This window comes from Sus scrofa, chromosome 8, assembly GCF_054392235.1.
Source record: "Sus scrofa isolate SSC_HxYL_T2T_F1_AM1 chromosome 8, Sscrofa_HxYL_maternal_Yorkshire_Landrace_v2.0, whole genome shotgun sequence".
Classification (NCBI taxonomy): Eukaryota; Metazoa; Chordata; class Mammalia; order Artiodactyla; family Suidae; genus Sus; species Sus scrofa.
Genome location: NC_139390.1, coordinates 46,598,117 through 46,622,672, shown reverse-complemented (window position 1 = coordinate 46,622,672; position 24,556 = coordinate 46,598,117). Strand labels below are relative to the sequence as shown.

Sequence of the window (24,556 nt, the reverse complement as noted above, 5' to 3'; positions counted from 1 at the left end):
TATCAAAACTCATCTAAGAAGGAAAAAGTCTGAACAGATCAATATGTACTTTTTAAAAAATATTCTCAGAATCATAAATGTCCCTAAACATGTCCTCAGTCACGCAAGGCTGCATCTGTTTTTTGGGGTTTTAGAAAACGCAAATAACTATTAACTCTAGGCTTATTTAATTTCTTCCAGAGTCTAGAAATAAATAGGAGGATACTGAACTCATTTTATGAGACTAGTATAACCTCGATGCATAAGCAATATGGATGACAGAAAAAAAATGATACTATTGGCCAATCTTGCTTATAAACATAGATTATAACAATTTATGTAATTCTCTTTCTTTCTTTATTTTTGGTCTTTTTGTCCTTTTATTAGGGCTGCACCCACAGCATATGGAGGTTCCCAGGCTAGGGCTCTAGTTGGAGCTGTTGCTGCTGGCCTACACCAGAGCCACAGCAATGCTAGATCTGAGACTCGTCTTTGACCTTCACCACAGCTCACAGCAACACCAGATCCTCAATCCACTGAGTGAGGCCAGGCATGGAACCCACAACCTCATGGTTCCTAGTTGGATTCGCTTCCGCTGCGCCAGGAAGGGAATTCCCAATTTACATAATTCTTTAACGACTATACTAAATATAAAAGGAATGTGCTAAGAATAATACATCACAGACAAAAACAGTTTATCCCAGGTATTGTGTCATTACAAAAAAATTTTAACATAGTAACTATGTTTTAGTTTATAGGAGAAAAACAATATAATCATGTCAATAGTTGAAAATTGAGACAATGAGTTTATTCAGCATTTTAGCTTGGCAAAATGTATATATATTCAATTCTGCACCACTTTTTTAATGGAGGATGGGAAATAAATTTTTCCTTACAATCTTGACAGGAGAGCAAATTTGATGTAGTCACTGTAGAAAAATTTTGTGTTATCAATTAATATTTTTAACTGCAAAGGGGTCCTATATGTAGTTATCTACTACCCAGAGCCATTCTCCCATAAATACTAGAATATATAAACAAGAATGCTTATTTCAGCATTGTTTGAAATAAAGTTTTGAAATAATATAAATCGTCGTCATTAAATGAAATATGAAGCATGCATACGATAAAATACTTTGGATGTCTATGTGGATTGCTCTTAAAAAACCAAATGTGAGTGATGATAGAGTTAGCATTAATGTAAATTTTAAAACACTAATATTTGTACATTTTTCTTTAGAATATTATTACATTCAGAAAAATACATCAGAGTTCCTGTCATGGCTCAGTTGTTAATAAACCCAACTAGTACCCACGAAGACACAGGTTCGATCCCTGGCCTTGCTCAGTGGGTTAAAGATCTGGCGTTGCCATGAGTTGTGGCGTAGGTCAGAGACATGGCTTGGATCCAGCATTGCTGCACCCGTGGCATAGGCTGGCAGCTACAGCTCTGATTCAACCCCTAGTCTGGGAACCTCCATATGCTGCCGGTGAAGCCCTAAAAAGAAAAAGTCAAAAAAATAATAATAATAATATAAGCTGACAATCATGGTTGCCTCTGGTTATAAGCACATTATATCAAGATAAAGCCTCAAAAGTGATGATGAGTTCAAGTTAAACGTTAAGGTTTTAATTTCTTCTAAAAAGACAAAATATTCACATAATCCTTATCACAAAAAGAACAGAATAAAACTTAAATCAAATATCCCAGAAAGCTAGAATGATTTAATTCTCAGTATTGGAATGTAGGTAATTATTGTATTTCCTTCACCTTTTCTCCGGCTTTTATCAACTCAAACACATCTCTCTCTCTCTGTCTTTCTCTCTCTTTTTCTCTCTCCCTCCCTCCCTTCCCCTCAATCTCTCTCTTTAATTTCTCTCTCATAGATACACACACACACACACACACACACACACACACACACGCACACATTTAAAAGCGTAATATAGGAAGACAGTTCAAGATTCGAAGAAAGGAGTTTTACATAGTTCTGTGTTATGAATGTTCCTCTACCCCCCAATTCATATGTTGAAATGTTGACACTCTAATCCCAAAGTGACAGTATCTGGAGGGGGAGGTTTGGGGCAGCCATTAGGTCATGAGTGTAGAGCTTTCATGAAGGGGATTATTGCTTTTATACAAGAGGATGGACCAGAGAGCTAGCCAGTTTCCTTCTGCCATGTTAGGACACCACAAATAGATGCCCTTCTATAAACCAGGAAGAAGCCCTCACCAAGAACTGGACCATGCTGGCATCCTGATCTTGGACCACCAAACTCCAGAACCCTGAGCAATAAATATTTGTGATTTGAGCCACTGGCGTCTGGTAATTTGTTAAAGCAGCTCAAGCCAGCTGAGACACATAGGTAGATAAATAATCTGGGAGCATTACTACAGAGCAAGAAAAATGCTAATTCATGTCCTGTATCCTTAGATGGTGAGGGAAAATAAACAGGGGCAGCTTGAAACACAGTTGGAGATCTAATTTGCAATTTGATATCTGACTTAAACCATTCTGTAGAGAGTTCTGATTAAGTTCAGGTGAGTCAGGGAAAGGAGCAAAACACATAAAACTTAAGGATGCTGAGGTTTCATCTATAATGGTATGGACATTTCAAGAGCATGGAGGAAAGAAGAGGAGGCTGTTCATGACAAATGGAGAATGACAAGACCAGAAGAGCTGGGATTTAGGCTGCGATCTGAATGATGGCTCACAGAGACCAAGACTGTACATCTCGACAAGATGGAATATTGAACCTCAAGTGCCAAACCCCTCCAGGAGGATAGGAGTATCATGTGTTATGTGGAAGGAGTTTGATTCATCCTAAATTTCACCTAAATTCCAAAGAACTAGACTAAATCAGCATCAAGGCGACTGGGTGTGTTTCCTTCCAGAACCATTTGGCTGGTGGAAAAGAGGAGTTGTTCTCCATGTCTAGAATGATGGGGGCAGGGGAGAGGACAATTCATTTTATGAGGTGGGGCAGAATGAACTTGGGGTATATACAAGCATGAGACTGTTTTTCAATGAATTTCATGTAAATAAATAAGTGGAACAATCTGTTGAGGCTATATTCTTTTCCTGTGGGCCATCTGGTTCATATCAATTAGCACACACTTATTTTATTTGATTCTTAAATAGGCATTCCCTGAAAGAGCTCCTACTATAACCTTCATGTAAAACTGTTCCAGATATACATAAAATAGGTACTCCATAGGAATTCCAAAAGGACAAAAATGTAGTATATCCTAGTTGTGAATAAAACACAAATTTATGTTACATACTATATGTATAAATACAAATATATACCTATATTTACCTAAACCTATTCACACACACACACATAAACACATTCGTATGTATGTGTGTGCATGTAATCTAGTATCATGCCAACATTATGTTTATGATTTAAGTGTTTAACAAATGTTTCTTCAATAAGTGGATAAATATTGCAGCTATGATATAAAACATCTTAAGGAGAGTTAAATATGGCTTTATTACTTACTCATATATTTTTAACATGAATTCAGAATGTACAAATTGCCATTTATACAGGATTGGGTTAATTGCATATTTCGATTAATTGAGAATAACCATTATGCTCAGTAGTTGGGTTACCCATCTTCAAAGAATTGAAATACAATAAAATATATTAACATGACAATTCCATCGAACATAATTTAGTGTTCTCTCTCTCTCTGTTTCAGAAAGAATTTCAGAATTAGGCAGTTTTCCAGGACGACCATTATGAGCATTATCTTTTTCAGTACCATACACACATGACTTAATTAAAAAGAGCTGAATTTGCACAGTGTGTTTAATACAGCTAGGAAATTCCTTTCCTTATTCTTTTTTTTAAAGTCTGAAATATTCTCATTTATTTATTTTTCTTTTAATAGAATATATATAAAATGTGACCCTTAACTATGTGGATTCTCAATTGGGCATTTCATTGCCCACTACCTAACTCTTACCTCAAGGTAAATATTCCAAGGACTCTTTAAGACATTCCAAGAATATTTTAACATGCAATTTATTGTTCCTGCTATTGTTCCTCTCCTTAAATTATTTTATATTCAAAATTGATTTCAATAATTATGAATGTCGGTGTATTTTTTAGCCAAACACCCATTATGCTAAGAAAGAAACTTTGAGGAGCTCCTTTTGTGGCTCAGTGGTAACAAACCCAACCAGTATCCATGAGGACGCAGGTTCGATCCCTGGCCTCGCTCAGTGGGTTAAGGATCTGGTTTGCAGTGAGCTGTGGTGTAGGTCATAGGTTTGACTCGGATCTGGGGTTGCTGTGGCTGTGGTGTAGGCTGGCAGATACAGCTCCAATTGGACCCTTAGGTTGGGAACTTCTACCTGCCGTGAGTGTAACCCTAAAAAGACCAAAAAAGAAAAAAAAAAAAAAACTTTGAAAAGTGGAAATTTCATTTAGAAGTAATTTTAGCACTAGAAATAGTGTAGTTCCAAGAGACAAAAGGAGATAATAATAACCATGGTTTATTGTACATGTCCTATATGCTGGGAACTCTGCTGAGTACTTTACATATATAACAATACATTAAATCTTCAAAATAGTGTTATGAGTTTTTCATTAGTACCCTGTTTTATAAATGGAGAAACTGAGACTCAGGATGTTAAAAAATTTGCCAAGATTTACACTAGTAAATGCAACTGCAGCCTAGACCATCTGTTTCAAAATCCTTGCTCGTAACCACTATAAAAGTCAGAAAAAATGTTGTAATCAGTAATTCTTATGCTATTTTCACTCTCTTTTTAAAAACAAGGTAATCGAGAAAAAGATTCTTTGACAAGGTTTGCAGGGTTGTAAATGGCAAACCTAGAACTATAAACAAATATGATTCCTTCCAGCCCTAGAATCATTCTACCCTCTCCTGCCTCCCACTGTGTTTACATATTGGTTTGGCTTTTGACTCAGTGTAGACACTTGGATTATTTCTATAGGGTGCATGTCACGTGTGTATTCCTAAGAAATTTCACATTTTCATTTGGACATAGTTAACTCGCTGGAAATTTGAAAGCTTCCAAGAGGCCAGTGGATTGATTGGAGACTCTAGTGATTTTTGAATGAAAGGGCTTTTGAGTATACAAATGAATAAACCAGAGGAGTGCAGCTGTGTTTAGAAAGAGGCTTTATAATAGCCTAAGGCAGAATTTATTAGGTATTCCCTCTAATGAGTTCCATATAATATTCTCTCAGTTAATAAGTTAAAGATCATCTTTGTGGCTGACAAGCTTGCAGATTCTGACTTAGACTTATTAAAAATGCTTAAGAGTGTTAGTAAAGTAAGCAGATAGGATGCTGCCATCATGTGCCAAATTCACATCCTCAGAAGGTTTCTAAAAGCTTTGTGGCACAAGGTCTATCTAGTCTTGGAAGAGAAGTGGCCAGAGTGTTTACTGTTGTTAAATGCCCTATACCTCCCGCTACATTGCCAGCTCAAATAAACACTTAAAAGAATATCCCTTGAGAACATACAATCAACTCAGCTGAGCCCTGCAAGATCTAAAATCACCTGTCTCTTCCTCATGTTTACCATTCACAAAATGGAGTTTCTAATACCGTCAGCAATGGCATAGGGTGAGGCAATGCTAATTGACTAATAAAATCCCTATTTGATGAAGTAATTGGAGAAGGATGTGCGGTTTGACTGCATTCTCCCTAAATCACAGTTATACCTCCTTCTGTTCTGTGAATAATATTAATTGAACTGCAATTGCCTCGGGCTGCAAATGGGGATTTACTGAAAACTGTTCCAAGTTATAGGATTAAGATCAGAAGGGAGTTTTAGTTAAGAAAAAAGCACTAGGTAAAGCACATAACATCACCAGCTCAAGAAAATGGGCTTTCCTGTTCATTAGTTCCTCAGTTATGTTACTGGGAAATAAAATCCAAATACCTTTTTAACATTCTTTATTGCAATGTCTCTGCACTTTACAATACATAATTTTTCTTTTAGTTAATGTCTAGCTTCAAAATTCTATGATCTATAGTAAAATGGCCTTTATTTAACTATATTAAATAAGTACTATATTAAAGTCCTCATTACTTTTTCTTTAAGACACTTTTTTTCCTTTCAAATGATTTTTTTCCTTCTCTTATGATTTTTAGTGATATGCATTATTACTCTGATTTGCATTATGGTGACCTGTATAATTAGCATCCTTTTTCCTTCTCTTACTGTTGACTATCATTTAAGAATGCTTCCACACTTAAATGTTTTATTCATCTTAACAAATTTTGGTTAACACAAGACTTTTAACGTATTAAGTACCTAATAGGCATGTATTGATTTACAATTTTTTGTTCAGTATTAGAAAGACCAATTTTGAGTGTGATACATTAGATTTAGGAAATTTAAAGATACTCAGAGTTCCTGCTGTGGCTCAGAGGGATTAAGAACACAACATAGTGTCAGTGAAGATGAGGGTTTGAATCCTGAACTCACTCAGTGAGTTAAGAATCCGGCATTGCCACAAGCTATAGACCTGATTCGACCCCTAGTTTGGGAACTTCCATATACCGCAGGTACAGCCCTAAGAAAAAAAAGAAAAATGAAAAAACACACAAAACTTATGGGAGTGCAAATGCACTTACTGTTTGGAATATAGAAATTCCAACTGGAATAGAATTCATGAATTTTCTCACTATTCCTGCTGGTTAAGGACAAAATTTAATTTTATGTATTTATTGATGTGGATAGGTGTGTGCATGTAGAAAAATGCAAAATGTAGTAAAATACAAAATATTAAGTTTATGCATATATGTATATATACACTAAGGATATAACCAACATATGCATTTAATTTAAAGATATACTTGGAATAAATCTGCTTTTCTAAAGCAAGGTAATCAAATTCTAATAAGAAATCCTTAACAAAGGTTATAAAATAGATTTAAAACTATTTCTCATCTTAGTTTTCATACATTAAAATTTCATATCCAACTGTTTATATAAACTGAAAATTTCCATAATATGGTTGATGATGAATTGAGTGGTTTTTAGAGCACCTTAATTTGAACTATGCATACGTAATGGGAAATAATTGTATTTCATATTCAATAGAGATGAAACCGTCTAACTGAAAACTACTTAATGTTGAAAAATACATTAGTTAAAATGAGTATTTGAAGATATACCATCCAAGACTGGCCCACTTAAGAGAAATAATGAGACATAAAATTAACCACTTACCTAAAAAGAAAGGTACCTGACTGAACTTATTACTCCCATCACCACTAAACCTGATACACAAAGGTCAATTTCACTATAGTTGGGGTTTAAGAGGTGAGCAGCAGCTACAAAATGAGTTAAACTTTCAGCAAGGAGAATTTCCTATGTCAGAGAGAGGGTTTTTTAAGTTAGTTCATGGGGCAACACAAAGTTCTAAAGATGCTTGAGCAGAATGCCATGATCTCAGCTTTATTAAAGAAATTAATGCCATGAAAAGGAAATAAAGAATGTGATAGTGAATTGCTTCCAGAAAAGAAAAATAAAAGTGGGTGGGGGACAATTGACAAATTTGGGTTTGTTTTTGTTTTTGTTTTTGTTTTTGTTTTTTTGCTTTTTTAGGGCCACACCCATGACACATGGAGGTTCCCAGGCTAGGGGGTCAAATCGGAGCCACAACTGCTGGCCTATGCCACAGCCACAGCAACACCAGATCCCAGCCCCGTCTGCGACCTACATACACCACAGCTCACAGCAACATGGGATCCTTAATCCACTGAATGAGGCCAGGGATTGAACCCACAACCTCATGGTTCCTAGATGGATTTGTTTCTGCTGCACCACTACAGGAACTCTGGCAAATTTTTTTTTTTTTTTTTTGTCTTTTTGCCTTTTCTAGGGCTGCTCCTGTGGTATATGGAGGTTCCCAGGCTAGGAGTCCAGTCAGAGCTGTAGCTGCCAGCCTACTCCAGAGCCACAGCAATGCAGGATCCGAGCCACATCTGCAACCTACACCAAGGCTCATGGCAAGGCCAGATCCTTATCCCACTGAGCAAGGCCAGGGATTGACCCGCAACCTCATGGTTCCTAGTTGGATTCATTAACCACTGAGCCATGACAGGAACTCCCTGGCAAATTTGAATAAGGTCTCTAGATTATTTTATCATGTCAATTTCTTGATCATAATGGTAGTTATGAAAAAAATGTCCTTGTTTAGAAACATACATTGAAGTGTGTAAATATAAAGGGACATAGTCATATCTGCACCTTAAATGTTTCAGAAACAAATATGTCTCATTTGAGCACACACACAATATGGGAGGGAAAATCAAGTAAGTGTGATGAAATATTAAAAATTAGGGAATCTGGATGAATGGTGCACAGGAATTTTTTGTAATATTTTTGCACTTTTTTTTGGAAGTCTGAAACAGTGTCAAAAATTTTTTTTAGGAATTCCCATTTGTGGCTCAGCGGTAACAAACCCAACTTGTATCCACAAGGACTCAGGCCTTGCTAAGTGGGTTAAGCATCCAGAGTTGCTGTGGCTGTGGTATATGCCAGCAGCTGCAGATCTGATTCGACCCCTAGCCTGGGAACTTACATATGCTGTATATGCGGCCCTAAAAAGAAAAAAAAGAAAAGTTTTTTTAAAAAGAAAAGTGATATGTCCACAACATACAGTAGATTTAGAGATGACTAAGCTGTGAGAGTTTGCACACAGCATCGTGAAATCTACCTGAGAGGTATTTTGGAAGGACATTTGAGGGAATTTTCCCTAATTTAAAATACATGTCTTTCAACTCAGCAACTCCACTTCTTACATCTGCCTCATGGAAATATACACAAATGTGCACAAAAATATTTATTGCAATACCATTTTGTATTGGAAAAGAAAAATAATAAAATATTCTGTTTAAAAAGAAGCTAAACTTAGGCACATCCATGCCATAGAATAATAGGAGGCAAAAAGATAGATTTATGAACACCCAGAAGGTCTTCACATACAAAAATATCCAAGGCATATTAAACCAAAAAAAAAATTGCAAAACTATACATATGGTAAAATCCAAATTATATTAAATTCCACTCTGTAAGGTTATCTTTTATATTTAAAAAGTAGATAGAGATTGTAAATGCCTGGAGTAAGGTCTGGATGTTCACACATCTGGAAGACAAAAAAATTTGAAGAAAGAAGGTGATGAGAGCAACATTAAGTGCTTGTTTACTCTAAACTTATCTGTGTTTTCTAATGTCAAGGTATTCATGTACTGCTTACATAATTAAAAAATAACACCACAAAGGAAATGTAAAGGAGTGAGAGTCTATATAGCACAGGGAACCATATTTAGTCACTTGTGATGGAACATGATGGAGGATAATCTGAGAAAAATAATATATGTATATGTATATGTATATATATATGTATATACATAACTGGGTCACTTTGCTGTGTGGCAGAAAATGACATAACCTTGTACATCAACTATAAAATCAAAATCAAAAAATAAAAAAATAAAGGAGTGAGATTATAGACTGCTATAATATTCTGATGAATAGGAAAGGGAAACTGAATTATGATGGTGTCTGCAGAAATGAGGAGGCTGTGGTAGGTGTCTGTGGGAGAGTGTTTAGGACATGGAACCTGAAAAAATGTACCATGTGAGAAAGGAAGTCAGATTTAACATGGATGACTGGAATAGTGATGGCTTTATCAGAAAGAGAAAGCAAAAAACACAACTGATTTGTAAGGAGAAATACTGATTTGTTTATTTTGGAAACACTGAATCTGATAAATTGATATTCAGGTAAATAGACTGCAAGTTTCCTATAAAGACATAATATTTAAAGTACACAGATCAGAACTACTCTGGCATTAAGAGACTAAATTCTCAAGATAACAATATAAAGCAATCATCAGTGGACACTGATTGTACTTTGTTATGATCATTGCATAATGTTCCATTTGTAATTATACACACAGACTTAATCCTGGGATAACTATTCATATATATTTAGGTGTTAAAGTTGATCTTAGGCTACAATATTATATGACAGAAAGGAATTCGTTCACATTATTTTCAAAATAAATTCTTATAGGATGAGACCTGTCTCCCATTTAGTACATTTCCTACTTAAAACTCTGTATGTCAATCAATCTCCCTAATAGGAATGAAATTTGCAAGAATAAAGAAAAGAGATGATAAGCAAATATAATTATTATAAATAAAATTTAAATGCTCTGAGTCTTATTCAAGACAATTTTTGCTACCACAGTTCCATTAAGATGCTATTGCCCTGGGTTCTAGCAGGATGCTGAAGTCCATTAATAAAGTTACTTGTGGCATTTTAAAACTATTCACATGACTAGGCTTTTGCAACTAGAGGGGGGCTGAAGGACCACAGAGGATGAGATACATCTTATTTTTCTAAAGATTTAGTCATCAGTTGCTCTTAAAAATTAAAGTATTCCATAAAATAGTATTGGATTATATATGACAATTTGCATAAACAATATTTAAACGGATTTTATTATTGAATTCACCATCCAGACTCTCAGCTGCAACAAAACTCTCTAATCACATAAATATACCTATTTGGACTTATTTTTATGTTATGTGGATTCCTGATAGTATTAATATCAGCTATGGAGAAATAAAAAGGTACATTGGCTGCATTATTACCAGGAAATAGGAGACTTATAGACCAGAAAGTATCTGTTTTCAACTTGGAACAAGATCAAAGAAAGTAAATCTAAGTAGTCTAGGCTTTTAGCAAGAAGGAAAATACAATTAGAAATGAAGCCTAACAAAGCTATTATTCACTTAAACTTTAAACGTTTTGTAACAAAATCAAAAGCTATTCAAACAAGAAAAAAAGAAATTCAGAAAAATATGTTAATTTTGCTTTAAAATATGTAAGCATTTTTATAAAATAAAGAAGTTAAAATCCTTTAATGATCATGGAATTTTTTCCCCAAATCAAGTTACTTATAGTAATAAGATATTTTCCTCTTGGTTTCTTAAAAATGGTATGAAATCACATATTCATTACTATATTCCAATTTAAAATACTTATGACTCTTTTAAGGCACAATGATTTTGTATACTCTGTATCAACAAAATAAAATCCATGAAAATATATTTAGGTTTTAAAGTGGATTAAATAGAATTTCTTTTATCAGAAATATTTAATCAATATATCTATCCTTTATATTTATTTTATCAGAAACCAGAATTCAGCACTAATTTAGGTAAATCTAGCTTTCCCTTTGTTTCAAAAATGCTTACTGGGTTTTATTATCTGGCATTTTGACAACACAGGCACACTTTAAAATGAGCTGATTTTACAAATTAGGAATTTTTTGAACTTTATTTCTCCACAGAGCCACATAATTATAGCTGATATATTTCTACTTATAAAGTTATACAATATGTAATATAATTTTGATTTATCTGTGATAATACCATCTAAAATTATACAAGAATAATACAGCTTTCTCTGAAAGTTACAAGGAAGGAGATTTGAAATACTACATATATTAGAATGCTGATCATAACAAGGTTCAGCGTGCACACCATTTTATTATCAGAATTATCAGAAGTATTTGCAATTTATGCTAACTGAAGAGAAATGTTTGCATTTTATTTCATGTAGTATGCTTGTCCTTCATTTATTCCTAAAGCAATAAGTTTGCTTTACATAAATACATCATTATTAGAGCACAGACGTAACAAGATCATGCTGCCATTCAACATGAAGGTGCCAAGTTTTTATAACAATCCAATGGCATCCAAAATGCAAGATATTGCTATGAAAATGCGAAAAAAATGTTCACAGATTGGCATTTATGAATGACGTTGGTCACAATGCAATGGGATTTTATTTTATATTAATGAAAAAAGTTTATCATAAATATATAGACCAGTAGATAACATTGAAGAACAGGAAGCAGAATGGAAACAAGGCCCTAGCGTAAAGATCAATCCGCTTCGCTGCTGTGGGGATAACAGGTTTGGCGGGAGGTGGCTTCTTGTTGTTCTTGGCCTGAGATTTTCCAAGTCCATTGTTGACTTCAATTGGTTTTCCATAGCAGTCATAATTGGACAATTCAAAATCTCTTGGTAAGCTGCCCACGATGCTGAAGTCATTAGATCTCAGATCAGACTTGGAGGTACAAACCTTTTTGCATCTGGTCTCTCCAACCTGATAACAAAAATGAAAGGCAGGGGCATATTCAGAATTTTGCCATTGATAACATGTCTTCAAAAAGATAGTTTAGGGAGTTCCCGTTGTGGCGCACCAAAAATGAATCCAACTAGTATCCATAAGGATGAGGGTTTGATACCTGGCCTCACTCAGTGGGTCAGGGATCAGTCATTGCCATGAGCTGTGGTGTAGATAACAGATGCGGCTCTTATCCGCATTGCTGTGGCTGTGGTGTAGGCCAGCAGCTGTAGCTCAGATTAGACCTCTAGCCTGGGAACTTCCATATGTCGCAGGTGGGGCCCTAAAAAGCAAAAAAAAATAGAGATAGCTTTAAAATATGATGGTTTCATCATTGACTCGTAGCTCTTTTTGACAAATGGCAAGAAGCATAAAACTGCATGTTTTAACAAGCTGAACAAACCTCAAACAGGATGAATCCTAGAAAAACCATACCAAAATATATAATTAAACTTCTGAACAATAAAAGCCAAAACCAAACCAAAACAAACAAACCAAAATCTTGAAAGCAGCCAGAGAAAAATTACTCTACCTAAAGGAGAATAACAATGTGAATGAAGGATAGTTCTCTCCAGAAGCCAAAGAGGCCAAAAGGAAGGGGAGCAATATTTTTTAGGTTCTAAAGGACAGGAATTGTCAACCAAGAATCCTATTCCCAGTGAAAAATATCCTTTGGGAATGGAGGGAAACCAAACCAAGGCATTCTCAGATGAAGAAAAACTAGAAGACCTGTCACCAGCAGAGCTACCCAAAATAGTACATAAAGGAAATTCTCTACAAGGAAAGAAATAATAAAAGACAGAATCTTGGCATATCAGAATGAAAGATCAAGTGTAAGCAAAAATGTGCACAAATATAATGAACTTCCCTTCTACCTTTGAGCTTTCCAAATTATGTTGGATGGCGAATCAATAATTATTACACTTTCTAACTGGTTCTAAGAAATATTTACAATAATTACATCATCTAGAGAGGAAAGGAAAAGGATATTACAGGAGGTAATGTTTGCACACATCATGCAAACTGGTAAAATAATGACTGTGACAACTTATGTGTATATAATGTAGTACCTAGAATAACTTCTAAGCAAGATAGTGATGTACTTAAAAATAATATAGGACACTCAAAATTCCATTATAGAAAATGTTCAAGCAATCCACAGGAAAGAAGGAAAAACAAGAGAGATTTTTAAAAAGCAGAACACACAGGAAATAAAACATAAAACAATAGACTGAAGCCCTAACATATCAATAAATATATTAAATTTAAATGATTTAGGAGTTCCCATTGTGGCTCAGCAGTATTGAACACGACTAGTATTCATGAAGACTCAGGTTCCATCCCTAGCCTCACTCAGTAGGTTAAGGATCCAGCATTGCCAGGAGCTGTGGTGTAGGCCACAGACACGGCTTGGATCTGGTGTTGCTGTGATGGTAGCATAGGCCAGCAGCTACAGCTCCAATTCGACCCCTAGCCTGTGAACTTCTATATGCCACCAGTGTGGCCCTTAAAGGAGCCAAAAAAAAAAAAAAAAAGATCTAAATGTATAAATTAAAAATGAGAAGGGAGGACAGATTAAAAGGCAAAAACCACCTACATACTGTCTACAAGAAATTCACTTCATGTATAATTATATGGACATGTTGGATATAAAGGGGTGCATAAAAGATATGTCAAAGACATGATTTCTTTAAGGCCCATGATAGGTCTGCATTAATGAGTTTTTTGTTGGTTTTTTTTTGTTTTTGTTTTTTAGGGCGGCACCCATGGCATATGGAAGTTCCCAGGCTAGGGGTAGAATCAGAGCTAAAGCTTCTGGCCTACACCACAGCCACAGCAATGTAGGATCTGAGCCGCATCTGTGACCTACACCACAGCTCACGGCAATGCCGGATCCTAAACCCACTGAGCGAGGTCAGGGATTGAACCCACAACCTCAAGATTCCTAGTCGCATCCATTTCCACTGCACCATAGCTGGAACTCCTGCTTAATGAATATTTTATGTTTATTCCCCATGAAGAGGATTAGGACAGAAAGAACCCTAAGACATAATCTCCTTACAAGGTAACAACTAAGAATTTGCAGAGAGTTTGGCTGTAGGCTAAGAAAATGAGTTTAAAGACTTAACAGAAAAAGAGAGCTGTGGGCAGCACCAATTAAGAACATATGCAACCCAACTGAAAAATGGGCACAAGACCTAAATAGACTTTTCTCCAAAGAAGACATACAGATGGCCAACAGGCACATGAAAAAATGCACAATATCATTGATTATTAGAGAAATGCAAATCAAAACTACATTGAGGTACCACCTCACACCAGTCAGAATGGCCATTATTAACAATGAACAAATAACAAATGTTGGTAAGGGTGTGGAGAAAAGGGTACCCTCCTCCACTGCTGGTAATGCAAATTCATATAACCACTATGAAAAAAAGTATGGAGGTACCTCAGAAAACTAAATATAGAACTACCATATGACCCAGCAATTCCACTCTTGGGCATATATCCAGAAAAAACTTTCATTGAAAAAGATATTTGCACCCCTATATTCATTTCAGCACTATTCACAATAGCCAAGACACGGAAACAACCTAAATGTCCAGCAACACAGGAATGGATTAAGAAGATGCGGTACATATATACACAATGGAATACTACTCAGCCATAAAAAAGAACAAAATAACACCATTTGCAGCAACATTGAGGGAACTAGAGACTCTCATACTAAGTGAAGTCAGAAAGAGGAAGACAAATACCGTATGATATCACATATCTGGAATCTAATATATGGCACAAATGAACTTTCCACAAAAGAAATTCATGGACTTGGAGAACAGACTTGCAGTTGCCAATAGGGAGAGGGAGGGAGTGGGATGGACTGGGATTTAGGGGTTGGTAGAAGCAAACCATTAACATTTGGAGTGGATCTGGAGTGGAGAAGCCAGGAGATCCTGCTTTATAGCACAGGGAAATATATCTAATAACTTGCAATGGAACATGATGGAGGATAATGTGAGAAAAAGGATATATATATGTATGTATAACTGGGTCACTTTGCTATACAGCAGAAATTGACAGAACATTAAATCAATTGTAATAAAAAATTTAATGAAAAAAAATAGCATATTGCACCACGATGTTCATAGCAGCACTATTCATGATAGCCAAGACATAGAAACAGCCTAAATGTCCCTCAACAGATGAATGGATTAAGATGTGATACATATACACAATGGAATACTACTCAGTAATAAAAAAGGACAAAATAATGCCATTTGGGGCAACATAGATGCAACTGGAAATTCTCATACTAAGTGAAGTAAGTCAGAAAGAAAAAGACAAATCCCATATGATATCACTTATATGTGGAATCTTAAATATGCACAAATGAACCAATCTACAAAACAGAAACAGACTCACAGACATAGAGAACAGACTTGTGGTTGCGAAGCAGGAGCAGGGAGAGAGTGGGATGGACACAGAGTTTGGGGTTGGTAGATACAAACTATTAGATTTAGAATGGATAAGCAATGGGGTTCTACTGCACAATACAGGAACTATATCCAAATCTCTTGGGGTAGAACACAATGGAAGACAGTATGAGAAAAAGAAATATACATATATGATTGGGTCACTATGCTATACAGCATAAGTTGGCACAACACTGTAAATCCACTATACTTTAATAAAAGGATAAATAAAATAAAATACAAGATCCAAAAAAGTAAAATAAATAAATAAATAAAAATATAAAAATAATTGGCAAAAAAAGAACAGATTGCTTGCCTCTGTATCTAAAAATGTGTCTAACTCTAGTGTCAGTAGCAATAGTGCCCAGCAAATGGATACAGTCTAGGGCCACATGTAGGCAGAGTAGGCAAGTTTCCAAGGCTGTAGCATGGTCTGGACCCGTTAGTCTCTCATGAAATGTACCTGCTAAGCTCAATGGAGATCTCCTGGTTTATCATCTTCTCAACTAGAGGTCATCAAGCAGGGGCATGTTGGGGTAATGGCCAGCCATCCCTAACACGTGACAGTCTGTGGCTCCAGGATTTATCAGTACCTGAATCTAGAGGCAGGGCCCACTCTTCTTAAACCCATTACCAAATGACATGGCAAGGTTAAGGGTCTTTACTGTCCAGTTCTTCTCTAGCTACTCATCCTAGGCTGGACAAATCCCAAACCATAGGCACAGTTGCCCTGTGGGCCAGGCATCCAATAAATAAGTAGCCGGCCTGACATGTGAAGTTCTCCAACTTGACGGAGAAGAGGTGGGAGACTGAATAAAGAACATGGGGACCCCTAAACCTTCAGTGCTTCCCCAACAGTCCCCTGACCTTTCACTAAAGCTTGGCAGTGGGAAACAGGAGGAAGATCTGTAATTTGGGCAGGACCTCCACACTCAATGTTGGCCATCAAAGCAAAGAAATTTCCAAGGAAAGGTCCTAGGAAAATCCTCCAGAAATTTGATAAGGTGTTGATTTTTTTTTCCTCTTCACTAGTTTTCTTTCCTTTTTTTTTTTTTTTTTTTTATGACCACCCCTGTGACATATGTAAGTTCCCTGGCTAAGGGTCCAGCCTACTGAAATGGGATCCAAGCTGCATCTGCGAGCTACAGAGCCAACGTGCAGCAATGCTGAATCCTTAACCCACTGAGTGAGGCCAGAGATAGGACCTGCAGCCTCATAAAGATCATGTCAGATTCTTAACCCACTAAACCACAATGGGAAACCCCTCTTAACAAGTTTTGGGCCTCAGTGTTTTCTATCCTTTTCCAAAAAGCATGTTATGCTTAGTCCCTTTTCATCTGTGAAAGCAAAAGCAGTGAAAACCAATTATATCCAAACTTTATACCCACAGAATGCACTTTGCTGATGGATGTCATCCTTACCTGCAAGGTGCTGATGTGAACAGGAGTGCCTGTACCATTCACGGTGTTCTTTTTCACTGCATTAGCCCCCTTCCCATCTGCTTGCTCAGCCTTGGCGATTCTGGCTTTTTCTGCTTCCACTCGCTTGGGGTTATTCAGCATCACCTGGACGACAGCATACTCCACCAGGGATGCAAACCCAAAGAGCAGACAGGCGATGAGCCACACATCAAGAGCCTTCACGTAGGACACCTTGGGAAGCTCAGCAGCCAGGGTTGTGCACTCAGAAGCCAAGCTGAGCACTGAGAAGATTCCTGTATGTACAGAAAGGGTGATTCAGGTTGCTTTTCACTCCCATGTAATGTTCAGCAATTATTGCTCTTTGATGAAATCTCTCTCCAGTAACTTCCAATGTTCCTCAGGTCCCTTTAAAGCTCATGGAGTAAGGAGTTCCTGTCATGGCTCAGCAGAAACAAATCTCACTAGCCTCCATGAGGATGCAGGTTTTGATCCCTGGCCTCGCTCAGTGGGTTAAGGATCTGGCATTGCCATGAGCCGTGGTGTAGGTTGCAGACACGGCTCAGATCTGGTGTGGCTGTGGCTGTGATTTAGGCCTGCAGCTGTAGATCCAATCTGACCCCTACCCTGGGAACTTCTATATGCTGCAGGTGCAGCCCTAAAAAGACCAAAAAAAAAAAAAAAAAAAAAAAAAAAAAGCTCAGGAAGTAGAAGCAATACCATGTACATGTACATACATTTTAATGTCAGAGTGATTGAATGTTGGTGGGGACGTGTATAAACATTGTATGTTAAAAAATAAATATAAATTTGCACCAAGGTATAAAAAGGCCATGTGGATCTTGCTTAAATATTAAAGATGTTTTGGAGTTCCCATCATGGTGCAGTGGAAATGAATCCGACTAGGAACCATGAGGTTGCGGGTTTGATCCCTGGCCTTGCTCAGTGGGTTAGGATCTGGCATTGCCATGAACTGTGGTATAGATCACAGACATGGCTTGGATCCTGTGTTGCTGTGGCTGTGGCTGTGGTGTAGGCCAACGGCTATAGCTCTGATTGGACTCCTAGCCTGAGAACCTCCATGTGCCACGAGTGCAGCCCCAAAAAGCAAAAAAAAAAAAAAAAAAAAGGAGATGTTCCAAACTTTTCCAAAGTATCTCTGAGAAGCCACAAAGCTCTCTGATGAGAGTTAGTTCATTTTTCAGCTTTATTGTAGACAGTAGATAGAGCTGAATTTTACTATATGAACAGAAAAATCAGAACAAGACTAGGATATATAAAATAATTTTCTGGTATTTCAAAATTTTTAAAAATCTAGTAAAGACAAAGCAGAAAACATCCCTGATATTTCAGGGGAAAGAAATGATTGTAGGTTTTCAAGGAAAGAATAAAATTCTGAATATTAACCACATATATGTAATATTAACCATATATGGCAAGCTAACTAGTTATATATCAACATAAGTCAAATAAGTACAAAATCTCAAAAAAGAATTGCAATAATTCATGTACCATCTTTTTTTTTTTTTTTTTTTTTTTGTCTTTTTAGGGCCACACCCATGGCACATAGAGGTTTCCAGGCTAGGGGTCTAACAGATCTACAGCTGCCAGCCTACACCACAGCCACAGTCATGCAGGATACCAGCCACATCTGTGACCTACACCATGGCTCACGACAACGCCAGATCCTTAACCCACCAAGCAAGGCCAGAAATCGAATCTGCATCCTCATGGACACTAGTTAGGTTCGTTACCACTGAGCCACAACAGGAACTCCTCATCTCCCATTTTCTATCCCCTCCTGCCATGTTTCCATGCTTTCCCCTAGGTCTCATCCTCCCTCCTGCCTTCCTTTGTATTTTCAGAACAGGGGCTGGGGAAACATGACCCCTTGGCATGGACAACCACTAACACACTGGGTCAGAACCTCATGCAAGGTCAAGGGAGCCTCACTCTAAGTCAAGCAGGTACAGGCTTGCCTTGGCTCTGAGGGTCCATTTCACTTATGGGGCCAAGTGTAGTTTTTTCCTTTTAGATGTGACCACTTCTGAGATTTAATGAAAACATTATCCTAATAAGAAAGAGGTACTTGGATTATTTCCCCTTGCATTGGAAATACAGTAAGCACTATATTAGTATCAATAATCAGTTAAAACACTGAAAAATATATACTATATCTATTGTGTCATTTCAGAGGCTTCTGAAAGGTAAGAAGATTTTTTGATATTCGAGAACTAAGAGACTCTCCTAAAAAGAAAGGATTTTAGTAAAATATAGCATCTGCAGATGGAAACAATATTTTATATATACATATATTTATAGAAAAACTTAATAATCATCTCATTTACTATTATGGTAATTATCCTCCATCCTAAAGAACACTAATTAACAGGCCTATATTTTAAAAGTTAATATAGGAAATTCTCATTGTGGCGCAGCAGAAACAAATCCAACTAGTATCCATGAGGATGCGGTTTGATCTCTGGCCTCATTCAGTGGGTTGGGGATGCCGTATTGCTGTGAGCTGTGGTTAGGTTGATCCCTTATTGCTGTGGATATGGTTTAGGTCAGCAGCTATAGCTCCAATTAGACCCCTAGCCTGGGAACTTCCATATGCTACAGATATGGCCCTAAAAAGCAAAAAAAAAAAAAAAAAAAAAAAAAAAAAAAAAAAAAAAGAAGAAGATAAAAAAAGTTAATATAGATTTTAGTGTTTTCTAACTTAGAAGTGAAAATTAACCTAAAAATCCAAGATCTTCTCAGTCATTGCCCTAAACCACAGTTAATTACACCTACAGGCTTTAATTTGGTAAATCCTCATTCCAAGTCATTTTTTCATTCCTAATCAAATGTTATATTAACTTATCAATCAAAACAAGCCTGGAGATAGAATGTGTTGACACCGCTTTCTGTGTTTCCATACCGTTTAATGCTCAGCAATAACACAGAATGTATCAAATTGTAGTGAACTTGATAGTACACTTAGGTCTTTATCCTGCTATGTTAGAAACTTTATGAACAAAATCAAGAAGAGTATTGATTACAGAAGGCCTTGAAAATCTTACAGTGGATATTTTATTGTATTTGATAGAGAAATAATATTATCAAAAGAATGTTTCGGTAATGTCACTCTGGTAGAGATACAAAAAAACAGACTGAGAAAGGAAAGAGTAAATGTCAAAACAAACAATAAAAAAATAGAGGATAGGATTGAAGTGAAAGGATTTTGAAGAAAACACTTTTTTAAATGGTTAACTCCAGTGGTTACTCGAGTTCCCCTTGTGGCTCAGTGGGTTAAAAACACAACTAGTGTCCATGAGGATATGGGTTCAATCCCTGGGCTCGCTCAGTGGGTTAAGAATCCGGTGTTGCTGTGAGCTGTGGTGTAGGTCACAGATGCGGCTCAGATCTGTGTTGCTGTTGCTGTGGCATAGTCGGAAACTGCAGCTCCAATTCACCCCCGAGCCTGGGAACTCCCATATGCTGCAGGTGCTGCCCTAAAAAGAAAAATAATAATAAAAACAATAAAAATAAAAACACTGGTTACTGGTTAAAGGAAAAAGGAAAAGATTGAACAAAGTTCTAAACAGACTGACTGGGAAAATATCCATGAACTATGAACTACAGGCAGAGGAGACTACAGAAAAGACATGGGTTTGGAAGAAAACACTGGGTTAGGTCAGCTAAAGGGAGAAACAAAGACCAAGACCCAGCATAATGCTCCCGGAAACTTCTTAAAGGAAAGATAAGCCAGGATCCATCAGTGGAGATCCTCATAAAAAGGGAGGGGACCCTGTGAGGCAGAAGCACTTGGATGTCAGAAAAGGGGATCCAAGGAGCAGAGCAGGACTAGAAGAATTGGACATTAATTGTATTTGGGGGGTATTTATAACTTCAGGCATTAATTTGAAACCTTGGTGGCTAATTCCATTATGATTTGTATCATTTCCAAGAGGTAAGAATAGAAATGGAGGTGAGTTAAGGGAGGAGAATGTGGACATTCCAAGACCGTGCCTTGTTGTCAAGAGACAATATTAAAATAGGAAACATTTGTTTGTTTCTTTTATCCTAAAACAAGAAATATGAGCAAATTATATTTCTTTGGACAAATATTTTAGCATTACCTTATGAAAGCCTTCAAATGGGATTACTTCATTGTTAAATAATGCACAGTGAAATCTGGCTTGAATTTTACTAAATTATAAGCAATAAAAAAATGTAAAGCCCACCATTCATTAAAAAAAAATGGATTTTTGGAGTTCTCATTGTGACTCAGTAGTAATGAACCTGACTAGTATTCATCAGGACATGGATTTGATCCCTGGCCTCACTCTGTGGGTAGAGGATCCAGCATTGCCATGAGCTGTGGAGTAGGTCACAGCTGTGGTTCAGATCTAGCATTGCTGTGGCTATAATGTAGGCCTGCAGCTGCAGCTCCAATTTTCCCTGTAGCCTGGGAACTTACACATGCTATGGGTGTAGCCCTAAAAAGACAAAAAAAAATTTTTTTTAATAATTTTAATATTGTGTTAATAAATTATCTCCATCTAATGGAGCTCCTCTCTAATAAATTCTAAGACTCCTTGGTATGATATTTCTACATGTTTAAAATACATATTCCTTATTTGTCAGAATTTTCCCTTCCTGTGCAAAAGTAAATCAAGCCTAGATTTCAAATCAGGGAATATAGCATAAAATTGTTATCGACTCATAAATAAATATGAGGTTTACATCTATTAAAAGCTATGGCTAATAAAGAATATAGAGTATTAATAAAGTATCTATATTAAGAATTTGACCTGAACAACAACAAAAAACAACCCTAAAAATAATTCAGGGTGAAAAAGAATGTTATATAGCTCATCAATATGCAGAAAGAACTTTACAGTGATAACATCTTTATTTAATATACCACTATTTAAAATGAACTCTAATTGACTATGGGAAGTCCAGAGATTTCTTGTTCAACCAATCTCAGAGGAAACATCTGAGAAATAATTCCTTAATAGCATATGCACAGGCAATATATTGACTAAAATAGGAATATCCAAAACTGGAAAGCTAAAAAAGGAAAGAAAGAAAAAGGTGTGAAAAGAAAGGGGAAGTAGACATAGTATTTGTTATTAAAAACAAATAGAAGCAACAGAACAAGTCATGGAGAAATTGTGCACAAGAGCTACTGTCTAAAGCCCAAATCATTTTTTATCCCAAACTGAGATAAACTACAGGATTCAGCAAATGCATATATATGGAACTGTGATTAAGCACATGAAAAGTCATTTAGAAATACTGCTAAATCATGTCAGCATGTTATCATTTCATAACATTCTAATCAAAGGATACTAAAAGAAAAACTATGATCACTATAATGGGAGAATCCAAAAATAGTTCTGGACATTTTTGAAAGAGATCCTTATACTCAAAAAGATTTTGAAGCACTGCCTCAGATGATAAGAAAAAGACTATAATAAGAAAGAAAGGTACTACATGTGGCCTTCTAGGGGTCTGAATTGTGACCTGAATTATTAATCTTTTTACATTTAATATTGAAAGTATTTGTTTTAAAAACATCCCTTTTAGCAGCAACTGAAGAATTTATTTACCAGGAGTGTTAAAGCTACTTAGAGTAGAAAGTATAAGAAGTTTCTTCCAGTTAGTTCTATAGTTAAAGAAATAGCTGAAGACATAGTCTAAAATTCAGAGAGGAAGCTTTGATCTTTATTAACAATGAAAAAAGTAAATCAAAAAGAGATGGGGAGAAAAATAAAACTAGAATACAAAACTGAATTTTTAAAAAGCTAAATGAGTTTAGGGTAAATTATATATGGTTTTCCTCCTAAATTTTAGAAAATAAAAATTATAGACCATAATAGGAAGGAAGAGAATGGCAAATTGATTTTTGTACTCTTTTGGAGCGATGTGGGGGGGCAGGCATAAAAAGAAGACATGCTAGGTCAAAATAGCTGTATCGATTGAATATTCCTGAAATGTAATCTAAGTAATATGATTGGTTTCTATTTTCAGATAAAATTATAGACATGTAGGGAGTTCCCACTGTGGCTCAGCAGGCTAATGATCTGACATAGTCTCCATGAAGATGCATGCTTGATTCCTGGCCTCGTTCAGTGGGTTAAGGATGCAGCATTGCCACAAGCTGTGATGTAGGTCACAGAAGCAGCTCAAATCAGGTGTTGCTCTGGCTGTGGGGTAGGACTCAGCTGCAGCTCTGATTTGACCCCTAGCCTAAGAACTTCCATATGCCATAAGCGTGGACATAAAAGGAATGAATGAATGAGTATGTGTCTAATAATAGAGTTAAAAATACCTGAAGCATAAATCCATAGAGATTTTAACAAATCTATCATTATTAACTATAATAACTAGACAAAAGACATGAAAGATTTTAATAGTACTGGCAATCAATTTGATTCCACTAATATTTATAAAATACTGCACCCAACAATTACAAATATACACTGCAAGTATCTGTGGTATGGTTGCCAGGAGGCATATGCTGGACTGGGCCATTTAAAAAAAGTCTCAATAGGAGTTCCCGTCGTGGCGCAGTGGTTAACGAATCCGACTAGGAACCATGAGGTTGCGGGTTCGGTCCCTGGCCTTGCTCAGTGGGTTAAGGACCCGGCGTTGCCGTGAGCTGTGGTGTAGGTTGCAGACCCGGCTCGGATCCCGCATTGCTGTGGCTCTGGCGTAGGCCGGTGGCTACAGCTCCGATTCAACCCCTAGCCTGGGAACCTCCATATGCCGCGGGAGCGGCCCAAGAAATAGCAACAACAACAACAAAAAAGACAAAAGACAAAAAAAAAAAAAAAAAAAAGTCTCAATAAACATAAAAGGATTGAAATCATAGAGTATGTCCCCTGACAAAACTAAAAAGAAATCATATTCAAGTACTTATGTAAACCCTAAATATTAGGAAACCAAACTACATATCTAAAGCATCCATGGGCCAAAGAAGAAATCATGAGGGCAATTAGAAAATATTTTGTAATGAAACAAGAGGAAAACACAATATATCAAAATTGGTGCACTGCAGCTAAAGCAGGGCTGACAAGGCAAGTCTGTGACTTAATACTCATATTGGAAAAGAAAAAAGTTCTAAAATCAATTATCTGAGGCAGATTAAGATGGCAGAATAGAAGGACTGGAGTGCAACTTCTCTCCTAAAAACAACAAAATTTACAACTAAATACTGAGGAATCTTCAACCAAATGGACTGGAAACTTTCAAAAAGATATCCTACTCCAGAAGACAAAGCAGAGGCCACATCAAGAGGTAGGAGGGGTGATTACACAATATAAGCAACCCCATAACTTCCGGGTGGGAAGCCCCACAGACGGGAAAGTAACTGGTTCACAGAGACTCACCTACACGAGTGAGAGTTCTGAGCCCCATATCAAACTCCCACGTGTGGGGATCTGGCACTGGGAGAAAGAGCCCCTGGAGCATCTGGCATTGAAGGC

General features: G+C 36.6%; 1 protein-coding gene across 7 annotated transcripts in view; it reads right to left on the bottom strand.

Moving 5' to 3' along the window:
- Positions 1-9,701: 9,701 nt before the first annotated feature.
- Positions 9,702-24,556, bottom strand: part of GLRB (glycine receptor beta) — a 121,491-nt gene continuing 106,636 nt past the window's right edge. For 6 of the 7 annotated variants that reach the window (XM_021100487.2, XM_021100486.2, XM_021100488.2 and 3 more), the window contains exons 9-10: positions 17,079-17,371; positions 9,702-12,163 (exon numbers count right to left, since the gene is read on the bottom strand). In XM_021100487.2, the coding sequence (XP_020956146.1) occupies positions 11,867-12,163; positions 17,079-17,371 (590 nt within the window). In that variant the 3' untranslated portion in view covers positions 9,702-11,866. 7 annotated transcript variants of the gene reach the window in all.